The 21,713-nt window shown below is 40.8% G+C and overlaps 1 protein-coding gene across 3 annotated transcripts in view; it reads right to left on the reverse strand.

Moving 5' to 3' along the window:
- Window positions 1-1,286: 1,286 nt before the first annotated feature.
- CREB5 (cAMP responsive element binding protein 5) overlaps window positions 1,287-21,713 on the reverse strand; it is a 353,979-nt gene continuing 333,552 nt past the window's right edge. For 2 of the 3 annotated variants that reach the window (XM_026649399.2, XM_024222902.3), the window contains 4 exons: window positions 20,745-21,068; window positions 14,926-15,153; window positions 9,578-9,686; window positions 5,166-7,935 (listed from right to left, as the gene is read on the reverse strand). In XM_026649399.2, coding sequence (XP_026505184.1) covers window positions 7,772-7,935; window positions 9,578-9,686; window positions 14,926-15,153; window positions 20,745-21,068 — 825 coding nt within the window. In that variant the 3' untranslated portion in view covers window positions 5,166-7,771. Of the gene's footprint in view, window positions 4,598-5,165; window positions 7,936-9,577; window positions 9,687-14,925; window positions 15,154-20,744; window positions 21,069-21,713 lie in introns of those variants that run through there. The other variant, XM_026649400.2, reaches the window with a different exon arrangement.

Genomic DNA, 21,713 nt, shown 5'->3' on the forward strand with positions numbered 1-21,713 from the left:
CTGTGGCATAGAGCCCTGCTTTGGGGTCAATGCAAAACAGTCCTGCCTTGCTAGGAACTCCAGGAGCCATTGTGCCTCTGAGTGTCTGGGGAGCACAGCCACTGTGTCATCCCTAAAGAGAGAGCAGCATGTGCCCTGCATAGTCAGTGAACTCTGAAAGTCATTGCAAAGGGGGTGTGTGTGCTGCATGGCCCTAACTTCTCCATGTCCCTTTTTGGGGTGGCTGCCATTGCTGGTCAGGATCAACCTTTGAAAAGAGAGAGAGAGAGAGAGAGACAGAGAGACTGCACTTGTGACTGACCCTGCACTGGGGGAGGAGGCGCCTTGTGTATGAATAGTGGGGTTGGCTCCCAGAGTTAGAATTACCTGCTGACATTGAGATACAGCAACAGAGGACCATAAGCAAAGTCTTCTCAGCCTTTCAGCTCTTGAAAGAGCTTTCTCAAGCTCATTTCTTACTGGAGTTATTGCCAGGCAAGCACAGGAATTCCCCTGAAGCTGGGTTTGCTGCTGCAGAGGCAGGCTCACCCTAACTTTAAATGATTCAGATATAAACATTTTACTGACAAGGAAGAGTAGAGGCAGCTCATACAATTCTGCTGGGATAAGGAGCATACATAGTAATTCAGGAGAAAATTCATCCCTGTGCAGAAGGCTCATGCAAGGTCTGGAAACACTTTGGGTCCATCTACACAGCAACCAGACTCCTGCGGCTGGCCTGTGCCAGCTGACTTGGGCTTGCTGGGTTTGGGCTGGAGGACTGTTTCATTACTGTGTAGACGTCTGGGCTCTAGGACCCTGAAACGTGGGAGGTTCCCAATGTCTATGGGCTAGCCACGGATTTTTCTTTGCTGTGTAGACATACTTTTTGAGGCCTAGGGTAGGCCCTCTGCACAGGACAAAAATTCAGCCCTAAGACTTGATCCTACAAGGTGCTGGGTGTCCTCATCATCATTGGGTGAAATTCACCTCTGTGTAGAGGCCCAGCATGCAGCTATTCAGCACTTGAATCCCACACAGGGCTTACGTGCAATGTTAGACTTATGCTGGGCCTCTCCACAGGGATCAATTTCTTCCACTGATGTCAGTAAATGATGAGGGGCTCAGCATGTTGCAGATTTGCATCCTTCAATATCTCCACCGCTGAGAAAGCTAAGAAAGAAACACTCTGCTGACCAATTTAGCCTATTTCAGGCAGGTTATCTTCTGACATCCCCCACGCTGCCTCCCCCCCCCCCACCCATTACCTTCCTCGCTCATACAAATGGATGCAGCAAAACTCGAGGCAGTATTTGCATTTGAGTGCTTTATTATATTGGAATTGCAGTGATATTAACATTTGTACAAATGCACAAAATCTTGTCTCTTCTAGCTAGAAAGAGATGTAAAAATCTGAACTAGTTGAACAGTTTCAATGAACGCATTGTCCATGTGTAACAATAAATGTGTTCAGGACGCAACAAAAAGCGTAACATAAAATTAAACATATTAAATGCCGCAGCATGTATTTACACTTATGTACCAAAAAAAAAAAAATTCTCTCCTTCCAGTGAGGAAGGTGGTTACTTTACAGAATAAAACAAACAGACAAACACAAAACCTTTAGTACAATACAAACAACCTCAAGCCCAAAACTTAAAGTGACAGCACCTTTCTTTTTTAATATATATCTATAGACTTCCATAGTTTAGGCTTACTCCAAGCAGTGCTAAAAGTTTCTTTAAAAATCAATGTTCTTGTATAGTAACTATATTTAAAAGAAGCAACTGATCAGTGTTTAAATTGAGCAATATATGGAGGGGAAGCCCATGAATATGGATTGGGAAGTACCTGGGTCCCAATCCTGAAGTCCTTACTCAGGCAATCAACATCATTGAGTTTTGCCCGAGGAAGGGCTGCAGAAATGGTTTGTCTTTCAGAAGTATCTTTCTGAGCCGTGGTAAAAGTTGTCACTGCCAGGGATCTTTTAGCAGGCTCCAGGGAGAGAGGGATGGAAAATCCATTTCCCCTCAAAATTTCCCTTTACTATCAACACTGGTTTTCCCCTTCTCTTGTTATTTTTCTTGCAATCACTGGAAAGCTACAATTTTCAATGTGTGAAGCAGACTCAGAGGATAATATTTTGTTTAGAGATGTGACAAAAGGCCAACGCTACATTATAAAATAATACAAAGGTTTTGAAATGGTTCCGCATCATAAAACTTAACATAAGCAATGTTTAGCTTGCATTAAGACTGGGCCTACAGATCCTGTATACCAGATATTACACATTGGTCTAACTATAACTGATCATAATTATTGATTCCTAGCCAAGGAAAACCTTGGAAAGGGATCAGACTTCCCATGTAGAGAATTAATCTTTTAGCCCACACTGACATTTCGGCCTTACATTGTCTTTAAAGTTTGCTGAAAAGTAGTTTTGAAAGGTATGGAAGACTCACAGAAGAGAAAACAAGCCCTGGGAAGCAATTTAGCTCCAAGCATAAAGCCAGTGATAAAAACCAGATAACCACAAGCAGTAGGAAGGGGTCACACGTGAACACAAACTTTATCATCTTTGGTGACTACTTCAGATGAATGAGCTTTTTTCCACAGGAGATTTTTATTCCTTTTGTTTGTTCTTAGGTTTTAGTCTTTTTTTATTTTAAAGGTGCTGTCCCCTATTAAGTTACGAGGCAACATTATATTTTATGGACTTAAAATTCAAGCACATTGTATGGCCATTGTTGTCGCTGCAGATCAATAGCTACCATGGGCTGGACAACAGTCAAAGGGCAGTATAATGCACAAAAGAGCCAGTCTCCTGCCATACAGTATACAGGACACTTTGGTTCTCAGGGTGAGATAAACTATAAGTAAATATACCTTTGATGCTGCCTCACGTACTTTGCATAATAAAACATTTATATACCATCATGAAGAAGGTGTAAAGTCTAAGTCATGTTGCAGATTGGCTGCACTCAGCTTCTCTTAGCCGTCCTCCATTTGGGCGGGTCTGACAGACAAACGGTAGATATGCCAACAGGGAAAGCATATAAATGTATCTGGTGCAAATGTTTAAATGATTCAATAAGGGAGAGCGAGAAAGAGAGAGCGAGAGCTAAAGTGCAATTGTAAAATAATATAAATAACTGAAATGTAGAACTGAGATATTAATTAGTCGTAACTGGTTTTGTTTTATAGGCACTGTTTAGTTTTTATTTATACAAATTAAAATAGTTTTTCTTCCCCCTCCAATAATTTTATCTGATATATAATGGAGCTTCAATGGTCTAAACTAAGCTACGCAACACTGCTTAGTAAAAGACAGAAGGGGCAATGGTAAGGCAGTATAGTGCAACTCACTATGTAATATTAGAAAAGAAGCAAGAATGGCATTAGATCTCCATTGGTGATATATATAATCATCCTAGTAAAGACAGGCTTTCCAGTTTTATGTATTATTTCCCTTTAGCTTACCTGTGCTTTCTAAAATGAGAGAACAGCATTTTCAAAAAAAGAGGAAACAAGTGTAAGTTCATAACTTTTGTTGTTACAAAAAGCAGATGCTGCTTTAAAGAAAACAATTAATCCTAGGAATTTCTGTACAATAGACCTCAGCAAACCTTTCCATCTTAGATGGACGACTTCCGCTCGAGACCCTAAAAGATTACGATACACATACACCTAGAGTAGTTTATTGCAAAACTAATATTGTAACTTTAAAAAAAACCAGATTCCATACAAGAATACTGTTCAAATGGAATGTGTTAAAATAACATTTATTAATAAATACTTTATAAAATTCTATGTGAATACTACATTAATAGATTCCTGTTTAAATTTTGCTTTGGTCCTCATGAATTTTCATAAATTCACTATATACTTTTTTTTTAAAAAATGTGTTGTTAGCTGCTAAAAAGCACACTCTATGCTAACTAAAAGGCTGTTTTAAACACTTAATATTGTTACTTAAAAAAATACAAATCCCCCAAAAGACAGGTTTTTGACAACAGTTACAGCTGGTTTTGTTAGTTAACAGGACAAGATCAGTTAACATGCTAAAATCCATATATATTGAGGCAAGTAAGCACCTGAAATTGAACCATTGACTTTCCACTATTCAGAACATGGGCAGCATACATTTAGTTATACTGCATGAATTAACTCCAAACAGCAAGAAATTCTCTACATCCTCCTCATCATCATTGTCCTAGAAACACAACATGATAGCACACAAACTACTTGTCTCCCACAGGCAGTGTTATGAATATGGCTTGCATAAATTGACTCAGGGGGACGAAATGTTTGAATCACAACACAGCACTTTGGGGAAAGTATTGCATTCATCCATGGCTGGGCTTTCCAACATACTCTCTTTCAATGTCACACAGTGAGTGATGCTGTACATAGAAATGTTTAACATGTGGATGCTTCATTTTGAATGAGAAACGTGGCCAGGATAATCCATCTGTACTGTTAACTTCCATGAAATAAGGCTGGGGAGTCATTCTGATAGCTCACTGGCAGTGACTTTGATGACAGCTGCAATAGGTTGAAGAAAGGCAGGTGTAACACATAGTCTCCAGTAGTAGCCCAGGGAAAACTAGAATTTATCCTTAAATGAAACAGCACAGAAAATGGATTTAGAATACCGGAACTTAAAAACGAACAGGAGATGTTGTCTGGAGAAGACATAGGCCCTGTTCCTGCAGCCCTTACACATCAGAGTCTCCAGTGAGATGACTTGTAAGGACTACTTGCCTAAATAAAGGCCGCAGGGTCAGTCCTCCAAAAAGCAAGTATATTTTAAGCATGATGGAAGCTCATTTGTTGAGCAATGAAAGGTAAGCGGCATGGTTGGTCCTTTTACTGATATACCTAATATCAGTATGCTGCATGTTGTTTTGGCCTGTGAATCTTGCACTTAGAGTTACAAGAAGCAATAGCAAATAGCTTTCATCCTTTACTTATTTCCACATCACTAATAACAATTATACCTATAGGCCAATAGTATAGCGAGGAGACAGTTAATTATAATTACATATTTAGGCAAGTGCATGGTTGGCTTGCCTAGTTAGCATTAAAAAAAGACATAATTGAGCTATATATAATACACATCAGTCAAACTGTCAAGTTGCTGGATTTAACAAAACTCAGGCAAGATTTTTTTTTTTTTACTGTAGAGGCTTTCAGTTTAACAGCTAAATATTTCAGCGGAGTCTGAACAAAAGTAAAACCAAATCTTAATTCTAGTGCAGTGTAGCTCATTTGTGTTTCTAATATTATCAGCCGTTCTTTTATAATGTATTTAAGTGCTATCCATGCAAAAAAAAAAAAAGTTAAAATTAAATTAACACTATGATGGCATTTTTGGGGACAGGGATTGATGGTGAGGCATGAAATTTGGACCGATAACACCTCCTGTTTTTTATAATGGAGCTTCAACTGGAACTTTATGTTTAAAGCTGTATATTTGAACAAAAGTTTCCTTAGTAGCTATGAGGAAGCAAAACCATTCTGCTATTACAATTGGACTTTAAAAATGAATTACAGATTCAATATTTAAAACATTTTAAAAGTATATGTTTGCTAAAATATAATAGAAAATCCTTTATATTTGTTTTTTTTCTTAATTGTTTTGGTTCTTAGACTATATAATCAAGTCATGATTTATACTGTACACTCAAAATTCTTCTTCCAAAAATATTTGCATAAATGGAAAGAGAGTTGTTTAAGAATACTGATAAAAAGTTAACTGAGTTACCAAGATAAAAACGAATTCAGAAATGATGATTCATGATCCTTAGAGATTGCTTTCCCTTCCAAAATGGGCTCTAATCACTACAGTGCTTCGTGGGGGGCGGAGGGGAAAGGCCTTCATTTGTTTGGTTGTTGTTTCTTTAAATAAAAACCACCCTTTAAAAAACTATTATTCCTCTAAAAACAATGAAACGACCTTTGAGGAAAACAACTCAGCTTGAGAATGAAGAGTGTTTATCAGTAGAGTATTTGCCAGGAGTAATGTTAATTAGCATTTGTTTTTTAAAAAATGCAGTCACGAACATTTATCACAACAGAGTAAGAGCCTGGTCCTGCTCCCATTGAAGTCAATGGGATTTTTGCCACTGATTTCAGTGGGAGCAGAATCAGGTCCAAACATACTGAAAAATAATATAACTAACTGGCTGTTATCTACTGTGCTCTTAATGTTTGATTTCCCATATGTGACTGGTACTATCTCAGGGTGAAAGTCACCTCTGTGCAGAGGGCCAATACAAGGCCTAAGCATTCAAAATTGGGCTTAATTAGGATGTAAGAAGTGCTGACCTTCTGCATAGGGTAAATTTCATCCACAGCATATAGCAGACTTTACAGCATTTTTGTAGCATACAGCAGCTAAAAAGTGCTTTAATGTCATACTGGGACTGATCCTCAGCTAGTTAAATTAGCATAATAGCATCATTTACATGAATGGAGCTACACTGATCTATGCCAGCTAAGGATCCCATCCCACATATGTTTAAAAGATCAGCTGTGAAGAACTGGTCTTTTCCTGGTAGTTAACAATAACCTATTCCTCACTGGTCAAACTGATTTAATGGGCTATAAATGAAATATTAATCTTAGGCTATTAGCAGCTGATGATGAAACAATGTCACTGGTTTAGTGAATAGAACCTTTTTGAATTATTATATACTACATGGCTTTTCTACATTAACAATTGGCAGTGTAAAAAAACAGTTGTAATAAACAGGTGTGATTTGCTATCCTTGTACTCTGCCATGGACATTTACAACAGAAGCGTGCAAGGCTCCTTCCCCCTAGCACCAGCACAGCTGGCTTTCAATCGTGCATCACCTGTGGCTAAACTACTTTCACTGTTTATTAAAACACTAAATCAGGAGCATTAAACTCCTGCATATTTCTTTTTTAAAAAGCAAAAGTTCAGTGCAGCCCAGCTGTGGGTGAAGGGCTATTGAAAGCAGTGACTATGCCAACAGTTTTTTTTCCACAGGGAAGGGGGAGGGGAATATAGGTTGGGTATGAAGTCTTTTCTTCTTCATTAGTATTCTCAGAAGAAAAAAGGAGAAGGGAGACTTGGAATGCGAAGACAGGGGGGAGCTTGAAGGAGAAAGAGCCACAGAGTTTAGAGAGGGAAGATGCAAGGACAATTGAAGGACAAAAGAGAGAGCTTAAGTAGAAGAGGGACAACAGGGAAATGAAAGAGGAAAGCAAGACAAGAGGGCATATTACCTGGGTTTGAATTTGTTCTGATATCCATGTATTATAAAACCATTCTTTTCTCTGAAAGAGGTTCTGAATACATAGTGGGGTTCTAATGATATTGCAAAGCTAACTCACGTTCTCATGTGCTATCACCAGACTCCCTGAATATCTTTATAGCCTAATTATTCCTAGTTACCTATGTATGACTTTGGCTAACAAGCTGCCGTTTAACAAAACTCCATGATTCTGAGGCCTTGGGCTAGATTGGTAAGAAGGAAACACAACTATGTACAGAAACATTTCCATTTATAAACAAGTAACTGGTACCAAAAAATTGGAGAAAGCACCAAAGCATTTCCCAAGCTGATAGCATATTAATTGCATAACTCCCTTTTTGTAACTAAGTATAAAAGGCATATTTTAATAACTATAAAAATGAAAGCCAGAGTCTTCCAAGGACTGAGGAGTCTTCCAGGGCTGAGTTAGTGTTGAAAATGTCCTTAACACAAAGGACATTTGATTATGCTACCACTCTCCCATAGCAGTTTCTGACCAATCCGTTTTAAAGAATTGGGTTCATGTCTGTTCTATGACTGGCAAGCTGACTGAGGGTGGAGCTTCCTACGACATCGCTGACGGAAGAGGAAGTTGTAATGGTATTATGCTGGATGACTTGCTGTTGTGAGCAAGCTGGGACGGGGCTTGCAGGAGGACTATTCTCAGGACCTGGGGAAAAAAGAACACACACTAAAATGATGTGTACATGTCGAATGCCTGTGATGTATTACAGTACAGTTAAATAGAAGATGGACCACCAAGGATGCAGTCCTGCCAACTCCAATCATTCAAAATCATGAGATTTTAACAATAGGAGATATGGAGGGGTTTTTTTGTTTTGTTTGCCTTTGAGGTTTTTAGAGCCTTTAAGGTTCACATTTTCAAGCTTTTCTCCATGAGGGCTAGAAACTTACTCCCTTTTAAAAACGAGAGTCATGTAATAACCTGATTCTAGGAGCTAGGACTTTTTCTAACCACAAGACTTGTGATTAGAATTACAAGAGTTGGTAACTGGGTGCTTAAATACTTTATTTATTGCAGCAGAGGGGATTGAAATATGCATTACAATGCAATGCAGCACAGAAACGTTAATATAAGCAAGACTCAGTAGTAAAGATAATGAAATCCCATTGTGCTTAAGATTAATACTAATACTAGGCCTTATTCAGTTTGGTGCGGCGGGGATGGAATCTGGCCCTATTTCCCATATTGATAATTCTCCTAATGTAAAGAAACTCCCAAAGGGCATAGAGCTGGCATAACTGGCGCCTATGCAACCCTTTCTGGAGACACCAGTGCGGGGGTGAGAGGGAGGGGGTGAGAGTGTGTGTGTGCGCGCATGTTGGGGATATGACTGGAGCACACTGAACTCTGGCTGTTTGTTGCTTTAGGGGAATATTGCCATCTTGCAAATATTAGAACAGCTCTCAGGCTGCTCTAACCTATTCTGGAGCCAGGCAGAGAAGCAGGGAGTTGTAGCAATCTCCCTCTGCCATGCTGAGCAGAAACTCAGCACAGCAGAACACCTGTTCCTACACATACAGTATGTCCACTTGGATTGTTTCTCTCTCTAATTAGCTACAGTATTTTCATTAACTTTTTCTTTTTTAATGACAGATGAATATTAAAGAAGAGATTGAAGAAGAGATTGCGTACCTCAGACATACCAAGTTCAGAGTATGGTACCATTTTCGTTGGAGGAAACTGTTTGTAATTTTTTCCTGCTTAGTTTTTCTTTCTATGATTAGACTCTTTTGGGTTCCACCATTACTTCTGCTCTGAGGTATTTTACTGGACCCACCAGCATTGTTGCCTGTCGTACACTTGTCAGAATGGAGCATTGAGTTCACTGGGACTCCTCTTCAGGGGAACAAGTGTCTATCTGTGTGCATCTCATTGCAGGCGCAGTGCCATTGCTTCAAGCACTGTGGCGTAAAGACTAGTTTTATTTTATGTTTGAACCACACCATGCCATTTTTGGTTGGGGCTTGTTTGTAACACATAACTTTATTTTACAAATTATTAATCATTAAAACATACAGTCCCAATCCAGCAGAAATCAGTCTCCTGGCAAATGCAGTAGTTTGCCTTCAAGCACTCAATTGCAGGATTAGGGTTCATAACAGTTGTAAGAGTGCTCCTTTAAATGTATCTGCTCACCCCCCAGATATTTCATTTTAAACCTTAATTCTATGATGTTCAGAAAGAATGGTTTAAATGAAAGGACGGAATGGGTGGAGGAAGGGACTGGTACCTTTGATTGCTGTTCTTATGAATTATTGTAGACCATGGAAATACACCAGTTACTTACTTATATATCCTTGCGACTCTTTCTGCATGGCTGTTATTGGACAGTCTTTATGTGTTAACAATAGCTGTTTCAGCTGTGCTACCTCATTTTTCAACATGGAAACCTCATTCTAGGGAAAAAGAAAAAGAGACTTTTACTTAAGACAGTGGCAAAAAGTTAACAAACAAGTGAGACTTCTCCTATCACTGTAACTAAGAAAACTGAGCTGCATAGGATTGATCTTTGCACCGAATTTGGCCCACTGTATGAGAATTCTTTTACACAGTAGCTATTGGGACAAATTCCTTCTGTTACATCAGTGCCAATCTGGAGTATCTCCATCAACTTGAGCTATTGTAACCTAGTGTACTAGTCTTGCGTCTGGTTGCATTTACTGTTTGTGTCACAATATTAGTGTTATTTAAGCACCATTATTGTCAATTTACCGTATGTTGTATACACAATGCTGTAGATCTGAAGTAAGTACATTATGTGTGTATAATTTTGCTTGGTATAATGGAAAATAACACAAATGTTAATTAAAAAAACCTTAACAAAGACATTTTTAGTTAAAAAATATCCTTGCTCCAGGTTTTTCTTTGATCTAAAATGTGTCATTTTGCCTTTAAAAAAAATAAGGTAATCTTATCTTGCTTGCAAATCTGGACTCTTCATTATTATGGGTAAGGCTTATAGAATCATATACAGAATCAGAGAGGGAAAAGATCCATTAGATAGTATGGGTGGTGATTTGTATAAATTATTACTCGTCCCTGTAATTTCACTGTACACCATAGCTCCCTCATCCATGGTATGTTAGACTCACTTATCCTGAGCCCCTCAACAACCACAGACATACAAATACAGTAATATATAGTAAACACATATTTCAGTGATTTTCCAACAACTGCATTTTAATTGGTAAATTTATATAATGTAATTTGTCATACTATATGGTCAAAATGCCTTTTGGTACAAACAGGATTAGTTTGCCACAAAACAACTATTTAAAATTTACCAAGTAGTGAAACCTTGTTTTCTTAATTAACTGAGTACAGGGATTGGTTCATTCTTAAAATTAAAGGAATTTGGGTTTGTCTGAGAATTGCTCCCACCTGATCTGTTCTAATCCCAATTTTGACTGAGGTTGTGTCTGTAAATTTAACAACTCCTTGGACAGTCTGATTTCACATAAAAAAAACCCCACATTTGTGTTTTAATTATTGTCCAATTTATCTCCAGAAACTTCCATTTACATCGATCCCCACCAGCTGGTGATTATAGAGCAGGGGTGGGCAAACTTTTTGGGCCGAGGGCCACAACTGGGTGGGGAAATTGTATGCAGGGCCGGGGCAGGGGGTTGGGGTGCAGGAGGGAGTGTGGGGTATGGGAGAGGGTGCGGTGTGCAAGAAGGGGCTCAGGACAAGGGATTGGGGCAGAGGAGGGGTGAGGGGTTTATGAGGGGGTTCAGGGCAGGGGGTTGGGGTACAGGAGGGGTATGGAGTGCAGGTGTGCGGACTGCAGGAGGGGGCTCAGGGCAGGGGGTTGAGGTGCAGGGTGTGTGTGGGGTGTGGCAGGGGGCTCAGGGCAGGAGATTGAGGTGCACAGGAGTGCAGGGTGCAGCAGGGGGCTCAGGGCAGGGAGTTGGGGTGCAGGAGGGGTGTGAGGTGCAGGCAGAGAGCTTAGGGCAGGGAGTTGGGGGGCGGGGTGAAGGAGGAGTTCGGGCTCCAGCCCGGCACCACTTACTTAAAGCAGCTCTGGGGTGGCAGCGGCCCGCACCGGGGCCAGGGCAGGCTTTGTGCATGCCTGCCCTGTCCCCAGCCCCTCGCCGCTCCAGGAAGCACTGCAGCCCCTGGGGGAGGGGGGAACGGAGGGCTCCGTTCCCAGCCAATGGGAGATGCGGGGGTGGGGGCGGTGCCTGGAGGCAAGGGCAACGCACGGAGCCCTCTGCCCCCCCGCCTGGGGGCCGCAGGGACTTGGTGCTGGCCGCTTCTGAGAGTGGCGCGGGGCCCGAAGCGCCACAGGGGGCAACCCTGCGGGCCGGATCCAAAGCCCTGAGGGGCCGGATTCGGCCCATAGGCCGTATTTGCCCACCCCTGTTATAGAGAATGATTGAAAAGCCATTGGTAGATCCAAGGAGATTTCTATGGATTTCTCTCTTTCACACATGGATGAAAAACACCACATAAGTAGTAGAAATAGGGTGTATAGTTAGGAAGGAAAGGGGGTTTCCTTTCTTTACACCTATCCCAAAAGGTCTAGGCATTTAATTTTTTAAAATATACAAAAACTAAGAACACCCCCCCCCCCCCAATTCTTCTTTACTTTTCAAAACCAAACACTGCTGGCAACACAAGATTCTGATCTTCGGCAACATTGCGGCTCCTTTCTGCTGCTCTGCTGGTACAAAATGTTCCTAATGCTGGGGTAGCCAGCTATGGGACGCTCACCCTAGTATAGGGGATCTTCCAGTGGTACATATCCAATATAACAGCCTTTCAAAGTTTCAAATCTAAGAACCTGAAAACAATTCTAAAACATTTCACTGCATTCAGAACTAAGAAAACATTTTTGACCATTTGGGGATTATGGTGACAGATGCAATGATGTCTATACATAAATGCAAAGTGTATGGGGAATAAACAGGAAGAACTGGAAGTATCAGTACATAAACTGAATTATGATTTAATAGGTGTGTGGCACTCTAACTCAAAGCAGCACCCCAGAATACCCATATTCACCCCAGTCATATAATTATGATATATTTCATACATGCCATGTAAGATATCATATGAAAGGTCATGATCTGCTGAAACCCATTGCTTGTCAAAATATGTATATCATTAGTGTGTGTGAAGTTATGAGATTTTGCAGTATGATACAGAAATATGTTGTGAGTTTTAGAGTCTCCACTGCTAGTTCTCCAGTGACAACAAAGGAGGTAACTCACTCCCAGGAGGTGTTAAATGACCATTAATCGGCAGGAGAGTTGTAATCAAGGGATTTACAATGCTGTAAGAGGGCTGTGCAAGCATCACGCAATGGGGGATTATTTATCTCCGTGACTCAGGAAAGTCCACCAGGACATGTTGGGGCTAGTGTTTTCCAGGCACATGGACTGAGGATATAAAATAGGTGACAATGGCATCATGCTTTGCCTTTCTCCTCACCCATCTGCACTGGAAGCAACAAGAATGCTGGGAAGACAAAAACTTGAACTGAGGAGACTGGTCCCAGGCTTAAAGGGGCAGCCTGTGTATTAAGAACTATAACCTACTTGCAACATCCAGTGGGGTGAGAAAAACTGCTTGATCGAAATACTGCCTAGTCTAATAAGGTTTAAGATTTAGACTGTGCACTTTCCTTTGCAAACTAACCCGATGCAAAGGAAACATGGAAAGAAAGGCTAAGGCACAAAATGAGATAAACTAGCTATAGACTTAAAGGGTAACAAGAAAACATTCTACAAATACGTTAGAAGCAAGAGGAAGACCAAGGAGAGGGTAGGCCCGTTACTCAATGAGGGGGGGAAACAATAACTGGAAATGGCAGAAGTTCTAAATGACTTTTTTGTTTCAGTTTTCACCAAAAAGGTTAGTAGTGATTTGATGTCTAACTTAATGAATGCCAGTGAAAATGAGGAAGGATCAGAGGCTGAAATAAGGAAAGAACAAGTTCAAATTTACTTAGACAAGTTAGATGTTTTCAAGTCACCAGGGCCTGATGAAATACACATTAAAATACACAAGGATCTGACTGAGGAGATATCTGAGACATTAGACAGTATATTTAAAACATCAAGGAAGATTGGCATGATATTTGCCCTTTCCTATCTATAAAAAAGGGGAATAACGATAACTTGGGGAATTACAGACCAGTAACCTTAACTTCAATACATAAGATCATAAGAGCGGCCATATTGGGTCAGACCAAAGATCCGTCTAGCCCAGTATCCTGTCTTCTGACAGTGGCCAATGCCAGGTGCCCCAGAGGGAATGAACAGAACAGGTAATCATCAACTGATCCATCCCCTGTTGCCCATTCCCAGCTTCCGGCAAACAGAGGCTAGGGACACCTATCTCACAGAAATGGAAGGGACCCCGAAAGGTCATTGAGTCCAGCCTCCTGCCTTCACTAGCAGGACCAAGTACTGATTTTGCCCCAGATCCCTAAGTGGCCCCCTCAAGGACTGAACTCACAACCCTGGGTTTAGCAGGCCAATGCTCAAACCACTGGTTGGACATTAGGAAAAACTTCCTGTCAGGGTGGTTAAGCACTGAAATAAATTGCCCAGGGAGGTTGTGGAACCTCCATCACTGGAGATTTTTAAGAGCAGGTTAGACAAACACCTGTCAGGGATGGTCTAGATAATACTTATTCCTGCCATGAGTGCAGGAGACTGGACCAGAAGACCTCCCCAGGTCCCTTCCAGTCCTACGAATCTATGATTCTCGTAATTATTTTCCAACTTTCCCTTCACTGAAAGGAACTTGGCTTGTAGATATACTGACGCCAACCAGCACGTGATGTGAGCTAGCTGTTCATCATCACCCCCAGAACCTCTTTCTTCAGTACTTTAATCCCTTTAGAAAACCCTGTGCCACCTGTGGAGGCCAAAACATGGTCCACAGACCAAATATGGCTCTCTGAGTTCCACAATACAATACATGGCTGCTCTCATCTAGATTCTAGAATGTGCCATTGCTGCTAAGGATGGGATGAGTCCCAGTGTGAAGAGTTACAACTTTTTCAGAGCAGAGTCTACTCTGCTTAAGATAAGCCATGCCTCCATATTTAAAATGAGGGCAGCAGTAAGCAATTATGTAAATGAGCATGGACTTTTGACTCCTGGCAACCTGCAAGAGCAGCCCTTAACCAGAGAGAATCAAGGTGCCCTTTGGTGCAGACGCTGCCGCCGCCTGGACTTTGACCACTTATCGCTTTCAGACTATATTTACATTCTGTTCCCTTCTTTTTCTTACCACCAGGCCATTCTATTTATAATCATGTCCCGCTGTCTTTGAATTAGGATTAGCTGCATACCCTTTTCTGAAGAAGCCTTTTATAGCTGAGTTATGGTCACTTAAAAAAAAATAAAACGAGTGACAAGAAAAATAAATAAATATATGACTCAGTCCAGTAAAGCCTCTGAATCCCAAGCTTTTTCTGGCTGGTTTTGCTGAAATTAAACTGTGTTTTTCATTTACAAGTGTATATCTTGATCGGTCAACTTTAATTATGTCTGCGTTCAAAGTATTAATCTAATGTGCAGCGGTAGCACATATGACAACCGGGGCTGGTGGTGTACCCAATGCCCTTGAATGTAAACAGTGCCTCTATGTCTTGGAAATATAGACAGTAGCTCACACCTGAAGCTGCATATTTGTCTGGGTGAGTTCTTCTGCTTTCTTTTCCAGTGACATCACCCAGACCTTCCTCTTCTGTCTGCAGCGTGTGGCAGCCGCTCGATTCCTTTCCAGAAATTTCCGCCGCCTCTCATCTGGGTCTTCATCCACCACCCTCCTCCGGCGACCCCCAGTGGGCTGAGGCGGCTGTATTGTCTGAGTGGGCTGCATCTGCTGTGCCGCTGGTGAAACCTAACGGGAAAACAACAAAAACAAATTCAACATAGATGGTGAGTGGATGGGCTCTAGTCGATGCTGCGAATTCCAAAAAGGAAGAAAAAGTGATGTCAACTGACATTTAACAAAAATACGACCAGGGTGTATTCTGAGATGGCAGACTTTCTGGCAAGATATGAGAGTGGCACAAGTAGAAAGACTCCGTCAGATGCCACTTAAATTATTCTTTGACAAAAAGCCAACACGGTTAAGGGGAGATTTTTGGAATGGCCTCCTGAATAGCAGCCAGGGAAATTATTTTTCCCCCTTTGGTTATTAAAATGTTTTATTTAAGTTGTGACAAAGAAAGCATCTGATTGATGAATGAAATGTTAGGCTTCTCACAGTGATTTTTAATTAATCAAAGCAAAAGACTGGAGGCCTTGGGATTTTTTTCATCCCATTCAGAGTTTTAGGACATCTCTGTTTCACATGTTCCTTAATGTATGTTCAAGTATCGCACACATCTTTGGAGAGGCCAGCAGTAGTGCTATTAAAACCTTAGGCTGGGATTATCTAAGGCATCTAAGGATTTTAGGTGACTGGCTCCTATTAAAAGTGAAGAGGAGTCAATTGCCTAACTCCTCTACTTATCTTTGAAAATCCCAGCCTTAATCATGCTACAGCGTCAATGTGGAATATAGGACTCAGTGGAAGCCTGAACTGTCAAATCAGAATTAATCCTGGTATTCTGGCTAATGGCCAAAACCTGCAACTGGTCTCTGGTGACTTTAGGGGTTGGGAGTGCTCAGCAAGTTGTAGGATTGAGCCCTAAATTTCAACTCAGGTAATTACAATCTGTCTGCCGCCCAGGCGTCAATTAAAAGCATGCCATCCCCTTGCAAAATCACTTTTCTGTCTGAAAGTTTTATTCTAAAGGTCACTGTCACTGACAGAAGTCAGCGAGCATTATTATTCTGTTTTCCAGTTTGTTTATTTTATGCATTGACAGCACTTTGTGTACAGGCAGTTTTACTTTGTCGCTATATAGCTGGTTGGTTTCTCTCTTGTTGAAAAAAACCTATAAAAAGAAACATGAGCAGAAAAACCCCAATGAAAAAAAACTCATTTAAAGAAGGATTTTTTTAAAAAAATGCCAGGACCTACTATTTACGGGATGTTTATTACAAACTGATTTTTTTTAAAATTAGTCAGTTCTTATAAATGCTGGTAAAAAGCCATAAACCATGTCCACACTGCAGTTTCCAATGTTGCTACCACTGGTGGAGCTGCACCAGTGGAGAATTACAGCTTGCTAGTGTAGATGCAGTCACTGTAGTTACTAGCATTGTGGTGGTGGAGTAATGTTTGGGACTTTCCTTAGCATGTAGTGCCCCCTAACTGGCTAAAGGAGGTTATTGTTGAGCAATGCCAGCTGCTCCCCATCCACTGGGGCTGAGCTTGCTACCTCTTTAGCAACACGTCTGAAATGTAGAGGTCTCAAAGATCGCTTTTAATGTCAACATAACATCAAAGGCCTTTCACTTTCTCACATACACCACCTTTTGAGACTTCAAAGATTGGTTATTTATGTTTCTGGACACCAAAAGCTTTCCTTTGCCTGTTACTCTCTCCGTTTCTATCCGGCATAAAAGGCTTTTCTGTCTCTCAGTTCTGTCAGTTGGGTCTGCTGTGCCAACATATAGCTATAGAACTTTTTTTTAATAGGGTGATTTTATTCTGAATAAATAGTGGATAGTTTAATTTTCAGTAAGAAGTGATCAGTAGTTGGCTAGCAAGAGCCAGTTAACAAAACATCTTCCTTCCATCTCTGGCAGGTATTAATTAGAAAGGCTGCAGCTGCATCACTAATGATGTCACGTGGGATAATTAATGGAACCTCCCAGATATATCACGACCCTGAAGTCTATTCGGCCTTATCTTGATAATTGTCTAAGCATTCTTCTCCAAGGAGGGCTCCCTCTCCACCCCGTGTGTTGCACGCTCCATTAAGAAAGAGGATGTATAACTATTATAATTAGGATTCATTCATTTTTAAGGGCTGCTTATCATGTATCCTAATCTACACAGAGGTAGAATGGCAAAAAGAACAAAGCAAAATGCAAACGATCCTGCTGTGCCTAAGTTGTCATGGTGGCAAGTTTGATCTAAAGAAATTTCAATGTGAAAAATATAACAATACCCACATCATTTTTGTAATACCTGAAGCAAAACAGCTCCCACAAAGCAAAACATCTATCACTCAGAAAGGGACACACTAAATGACTATTTCTACCTTGATCCTTGATCCAATACGTCCCTCTATTCTTTGCAACTTAACACAGGATTAGTACTCACTCATTCATTTTAGCAAAACATAATTCGTTAGGTTCATGTGTGTCTTAAAATGCCTGTGGAAAAGCATGCAATGAATTCTGACATTACACAAGGGCATGGTGTAGAACAATGGAAGTTATGACAAGGAAGCATGCAGCACACAGCAATTCAGATCATGCCTTTCTTTGACAGGAGGCGTGGAACTGAAGTATCAGGCTCAAGAGAAGAAGGAAGTTAATAATTAGTAAAATGCACCATAAAATTAATGTGTCTGCTGAAGCAATCTGACCCTCAAAGAGGCCAATACCGAGTGATTATGGATGGGTTTAGAAAGTAATAACCTTGTATTTATCACTTGCAAAACCCTTCTTTTATCCCTGTTAATGCCCCCTTTCAGAAAGCGTTATTGCTGTTGTGTATCAGGAGGAGACTATTGTGTTGTCAAGGGAAGCAGCTGATCTATAGATCCTACTTAGCCTCCAGTCAGTGGTTCTCAACCTTTTCATGACAATTATGTCTGTTTACAAGATCAAGACCTTCTCTGTATCAGCTGGTGCCCACAGTCTCCAGTTCCACTGTGGGTGCTCCAAACTTCATGTTCCTGTTTGAAATGAGCTCCCCCAAGGCTTGAAGTGTTCACAGTGGAATCAGATCCAGCCAGTAGGGTACTAGGCCCCACAACAGTTCATCATTAAAGTAAAGAGCGGGAAGCTCCAAATCCTGAGGCATGTAACATTGGTAGGGTGCAAATACACTAGCTCATTAGGCTGATCGGTCTATTATCTTTAAATTTTGTACATTTATTTTTCACTTGTAGACAATTCATTAACACACTGGTAGCTCAAATCAAGGCCCTATCCTGCTCCTGTTTAAAGTCAATGGAAGTTCTGCTATTTATTTATAGGCTTTTCTATGGTGCTCAACTCAAGTATCTCAGCACCTCAGGGCAAATCTCACAGGGATGGAACCTCCTTTCAAATGGAGTGCCATGCAGACCAATCTCTAGCTATGTCCTTCAGGCAGCCTGGCTGGATGTTCAGTCTGTGTCTGTCTTTGGCAATTATGTCTGAAGCTTTTAGCACCTCTCACACACTAACTAATGTATCCTCACAGCACCACTGTGCTCTGTGAGGCAGGTAAGTATTATTACCCTCATTTGAAGATAGGAAACTGAGGCGCAGAGAGATTGGGTGACTTGCTCAAGCTCACAGAGTGTCAAAGACAGAGCGGGGAACCCAGGCCTTCTGAGTCCCAGTCTAGTGCTCTGAGCCCCAAGATTATCTGTACTCTGTTACTGACTTCAAGGACAGACAGATCACACCTCTTTTGCTTTCTATGTTATGAGATTATATAGGGACTTTTACTGCAGTTGTTAAAGAGCTCTGAAAAAAATAATTAATAGATGGAAAAACAACAGAATTCATAACATTTTACGTTGTAAGGAATACTGTAGGGAAATCCCACTGATTTGCAGCAATAGCAATAACAAAGTAAAACAAGATGTCAGTAAATGGTTAATGTGGTTGGACAGTGGGATGTCAAATCCTCTTATTTTTAATGTCTTGTAAGTTTTTCTAAGAGCCGCCCATGAGGTATCTGTAAGCAATTAAGTGCTTCACAGATTTAATTCCTCCTGGGTAATAAGAAGTCCTCTTTGTTCTGTATCCATGACTCCACTCCCATCCTTCTTAACTCAGATGGTAACTTTGCTCTCCAGGCCTGATATCCGGAAGTCATGGCTGACCAAGGACCTTCTCTTTCTTCTCATATCTCCCTGGCTTGTCTGTCTTTCACCACCTTAAAATATGGCCAGAAGTCCTCTTAACATCAGCTCTGCCTATGCCGAAATTCTTATTTGTGAGTTCATTACTTCCTCTTTCAACTAATAGTTTTTCTTAATCCCTACCCTTTAAATGTCAGGGGGTTCAGAATGCTGTAGCAAGACAACACTTTCACTCCAAGAAACAAGACCTTCATCTTCCATCACCTTTGCTGGCTTCCCATCATCTGAATCCAATTCAAAATTACCTTTCTGGGTTAAATCTTTCTCCAGCGACTGACTTCATCCTCTCTCTCTCTCTCTGACATAATATTCACCTACTAATCCTCACCTGTTCTCCAGGCTAATCTTGGCCTTTCCTCTGTCTCCATTCTGTAATTCTCTACAGTTGTAATTACAGTTGTAATTTTCTTTCACCTGATCTACAGTATCTGGAACTACTACTCTCTCACTACAAGACAATGAATAATTTCAAGTCTTTAATTCTTGCCTTAAAATTAGAGGCAGCCCTGACTGCAAACTTGGGGTCTGGATTTGGATCCGAATGTGACCAAAATGCAAAAGCATTCAGACTGTAGTTTTTGGTTTGGTTCCCATGATTGAAATAAGGGCCAGCAGCAAAATTTGGATCCAGAACCAAAGTATAGGTATACTTAGATCTGCGGATTTTGTTTGAAGCCATCTATACTTACACCCTTATTTTTTAAGATAGCCTTATGATTGACATTCACTATAAAGTGTCTTGGGATACTTCATATGGAAGTTGCTATACTATACACAAATAAAATATATACAGGGTCAAACTCATCCTTCAAATACGCATGTGCAATGCCATTTACTTCATTGGGGCTCGTGGGACCATCTCTGAGGGCAGAGTGTATTGAACAGTTTAAAAATATGAGCTGCCAAGTAGTCATCCAAGCTCCTTAGACTATATCGACACTGTGTTTTACAACCTGTGCAATGAGTCTCAGAGCCTGGGTCTATGGATCGGGATGCTAAAACCAGCTGTATAGATGTTTGCGCTCAGGCTCTGAAACGAGTCCCCTTCCCCAGGCTTCAGAACCTGAGCCTGAACGTCTACACAGCTGTTTTTAGTGCCATAGTGCCAGCCCAAGTCTGTGGACCAGTCTCTGAGACTTGCTGCTGCATGTTTCAAAATTCAGTGTAGACGTATCCTTAGTGCGCCAAGCTACACAATGTGCCAAACTCCATAACATACCCCATAAATGTACACTTGGCACTTTGCAGAGATCGTGGCCTGAACAAGCTTTGGGGCTTTTTTGTAGAAAGTTAGACATTTGAAATACATTCTTTTCTTTGTTTCTAAGTAAGTTTTGATCTGGGATTTTTGAGTTAGAGCTTGTTGTAAGGTTAACCTGGCAGCCAACAACAGAGAAAATCTATTAGCAGCCAGTGGACTTGCTTTTGAAAAGCCATGCACATGTAATCTGTTTTTTTAAACTTGCATCAGAACAGAAGAAGATGATAGCTCATTAAGTGGTTCTACCTGTGCTTGTCCACCTGAGTGCAGTGGCGGGTGTGGAGAGGTCTGGTGATGTGCCGGGTGTGTGTGAAGGTGCGAGTGGGAGTGATGGTGTGGATGGTTCTGCTGGTGATGGGGTTGAGGATGGGGATGGTGTGCTGGATGCTGGTGCTGATGCGGGTATGGGTGATGAGGTGGCAGTGTCTGGTGCTGATGTGGATGTGAGTGCATATGATGATGTGGTGTCTGGTCCTGTCGGGAGCTCATCATTTCCATCATATGGCCCATGGTGTTCATATTTCCATTTGACATGGCTGCAGGATGATGAGTCAATGCTGCCTTCAACCTCTGAAACAGAAGAAAAAGGGTGGGGAGGGGGAGAGAATTTGAAATCAATAATACATTTATTAGAGGTTCATTTTTCCAGATTTGTAGAAACTCTTAACACCTGAAAGTGTCTGGTTCTGTAATTTTTGTGATTTTCTTCTAGATTTTGCTTCTTGACTTAAGTATAGTGCTTTTCATATACCTTCAATTTCTGTTAGATTATAATCTATTTTTTTGATCATTATCAGTCAAAACCTATAGAACACTAAATATCTGGATCATAATTTAACAGCTACAGATTTTCATATGATTGTGCTAGTATGCTGTTGAGGAAAAAAGTATTATTTTATTCTTAGTCAGCTCATTAAGTTTAAAGTCTCATGCAATCTTAGTTTTTTAAAAAAAGAATACCTGCTAAAATGATGCCTTGAACAAAGATCCACACTAAATTACCATCCAGTAATACAGACATTTTTTTATTGCCTCAAAGAAATAGAATATTGACCCTTTTTTTAAATTTCAGAGCCCAAGAACACAAGTCACTTTACAATATTTTGTAAACCTCATAAGACCAAACCTTTGTCCTCCCACCAAACTAAAAAACTATTAGTTAAGTGTGGTCTTGCCATTAAGGTCCTTTGTGTCTGAGCTCGAAAGCTCAAATGC

Source organism: Terrapene carolina, unplaced genomic scaffold, assembly GCF_002925995.2.
Source record: "Terrapene carolina triunguis isolate 2854851 unplaced genomic scaffold, T_m_triunguis-2.0 Scaffold84, whole genome shotgun sequence".
NCBI classification, from domain to species: domain Eukaryota; kingdom Metazoa; phylum Chordata; order Testudines; family Emydidae; genus Terrapene; species Terrapene triunguis.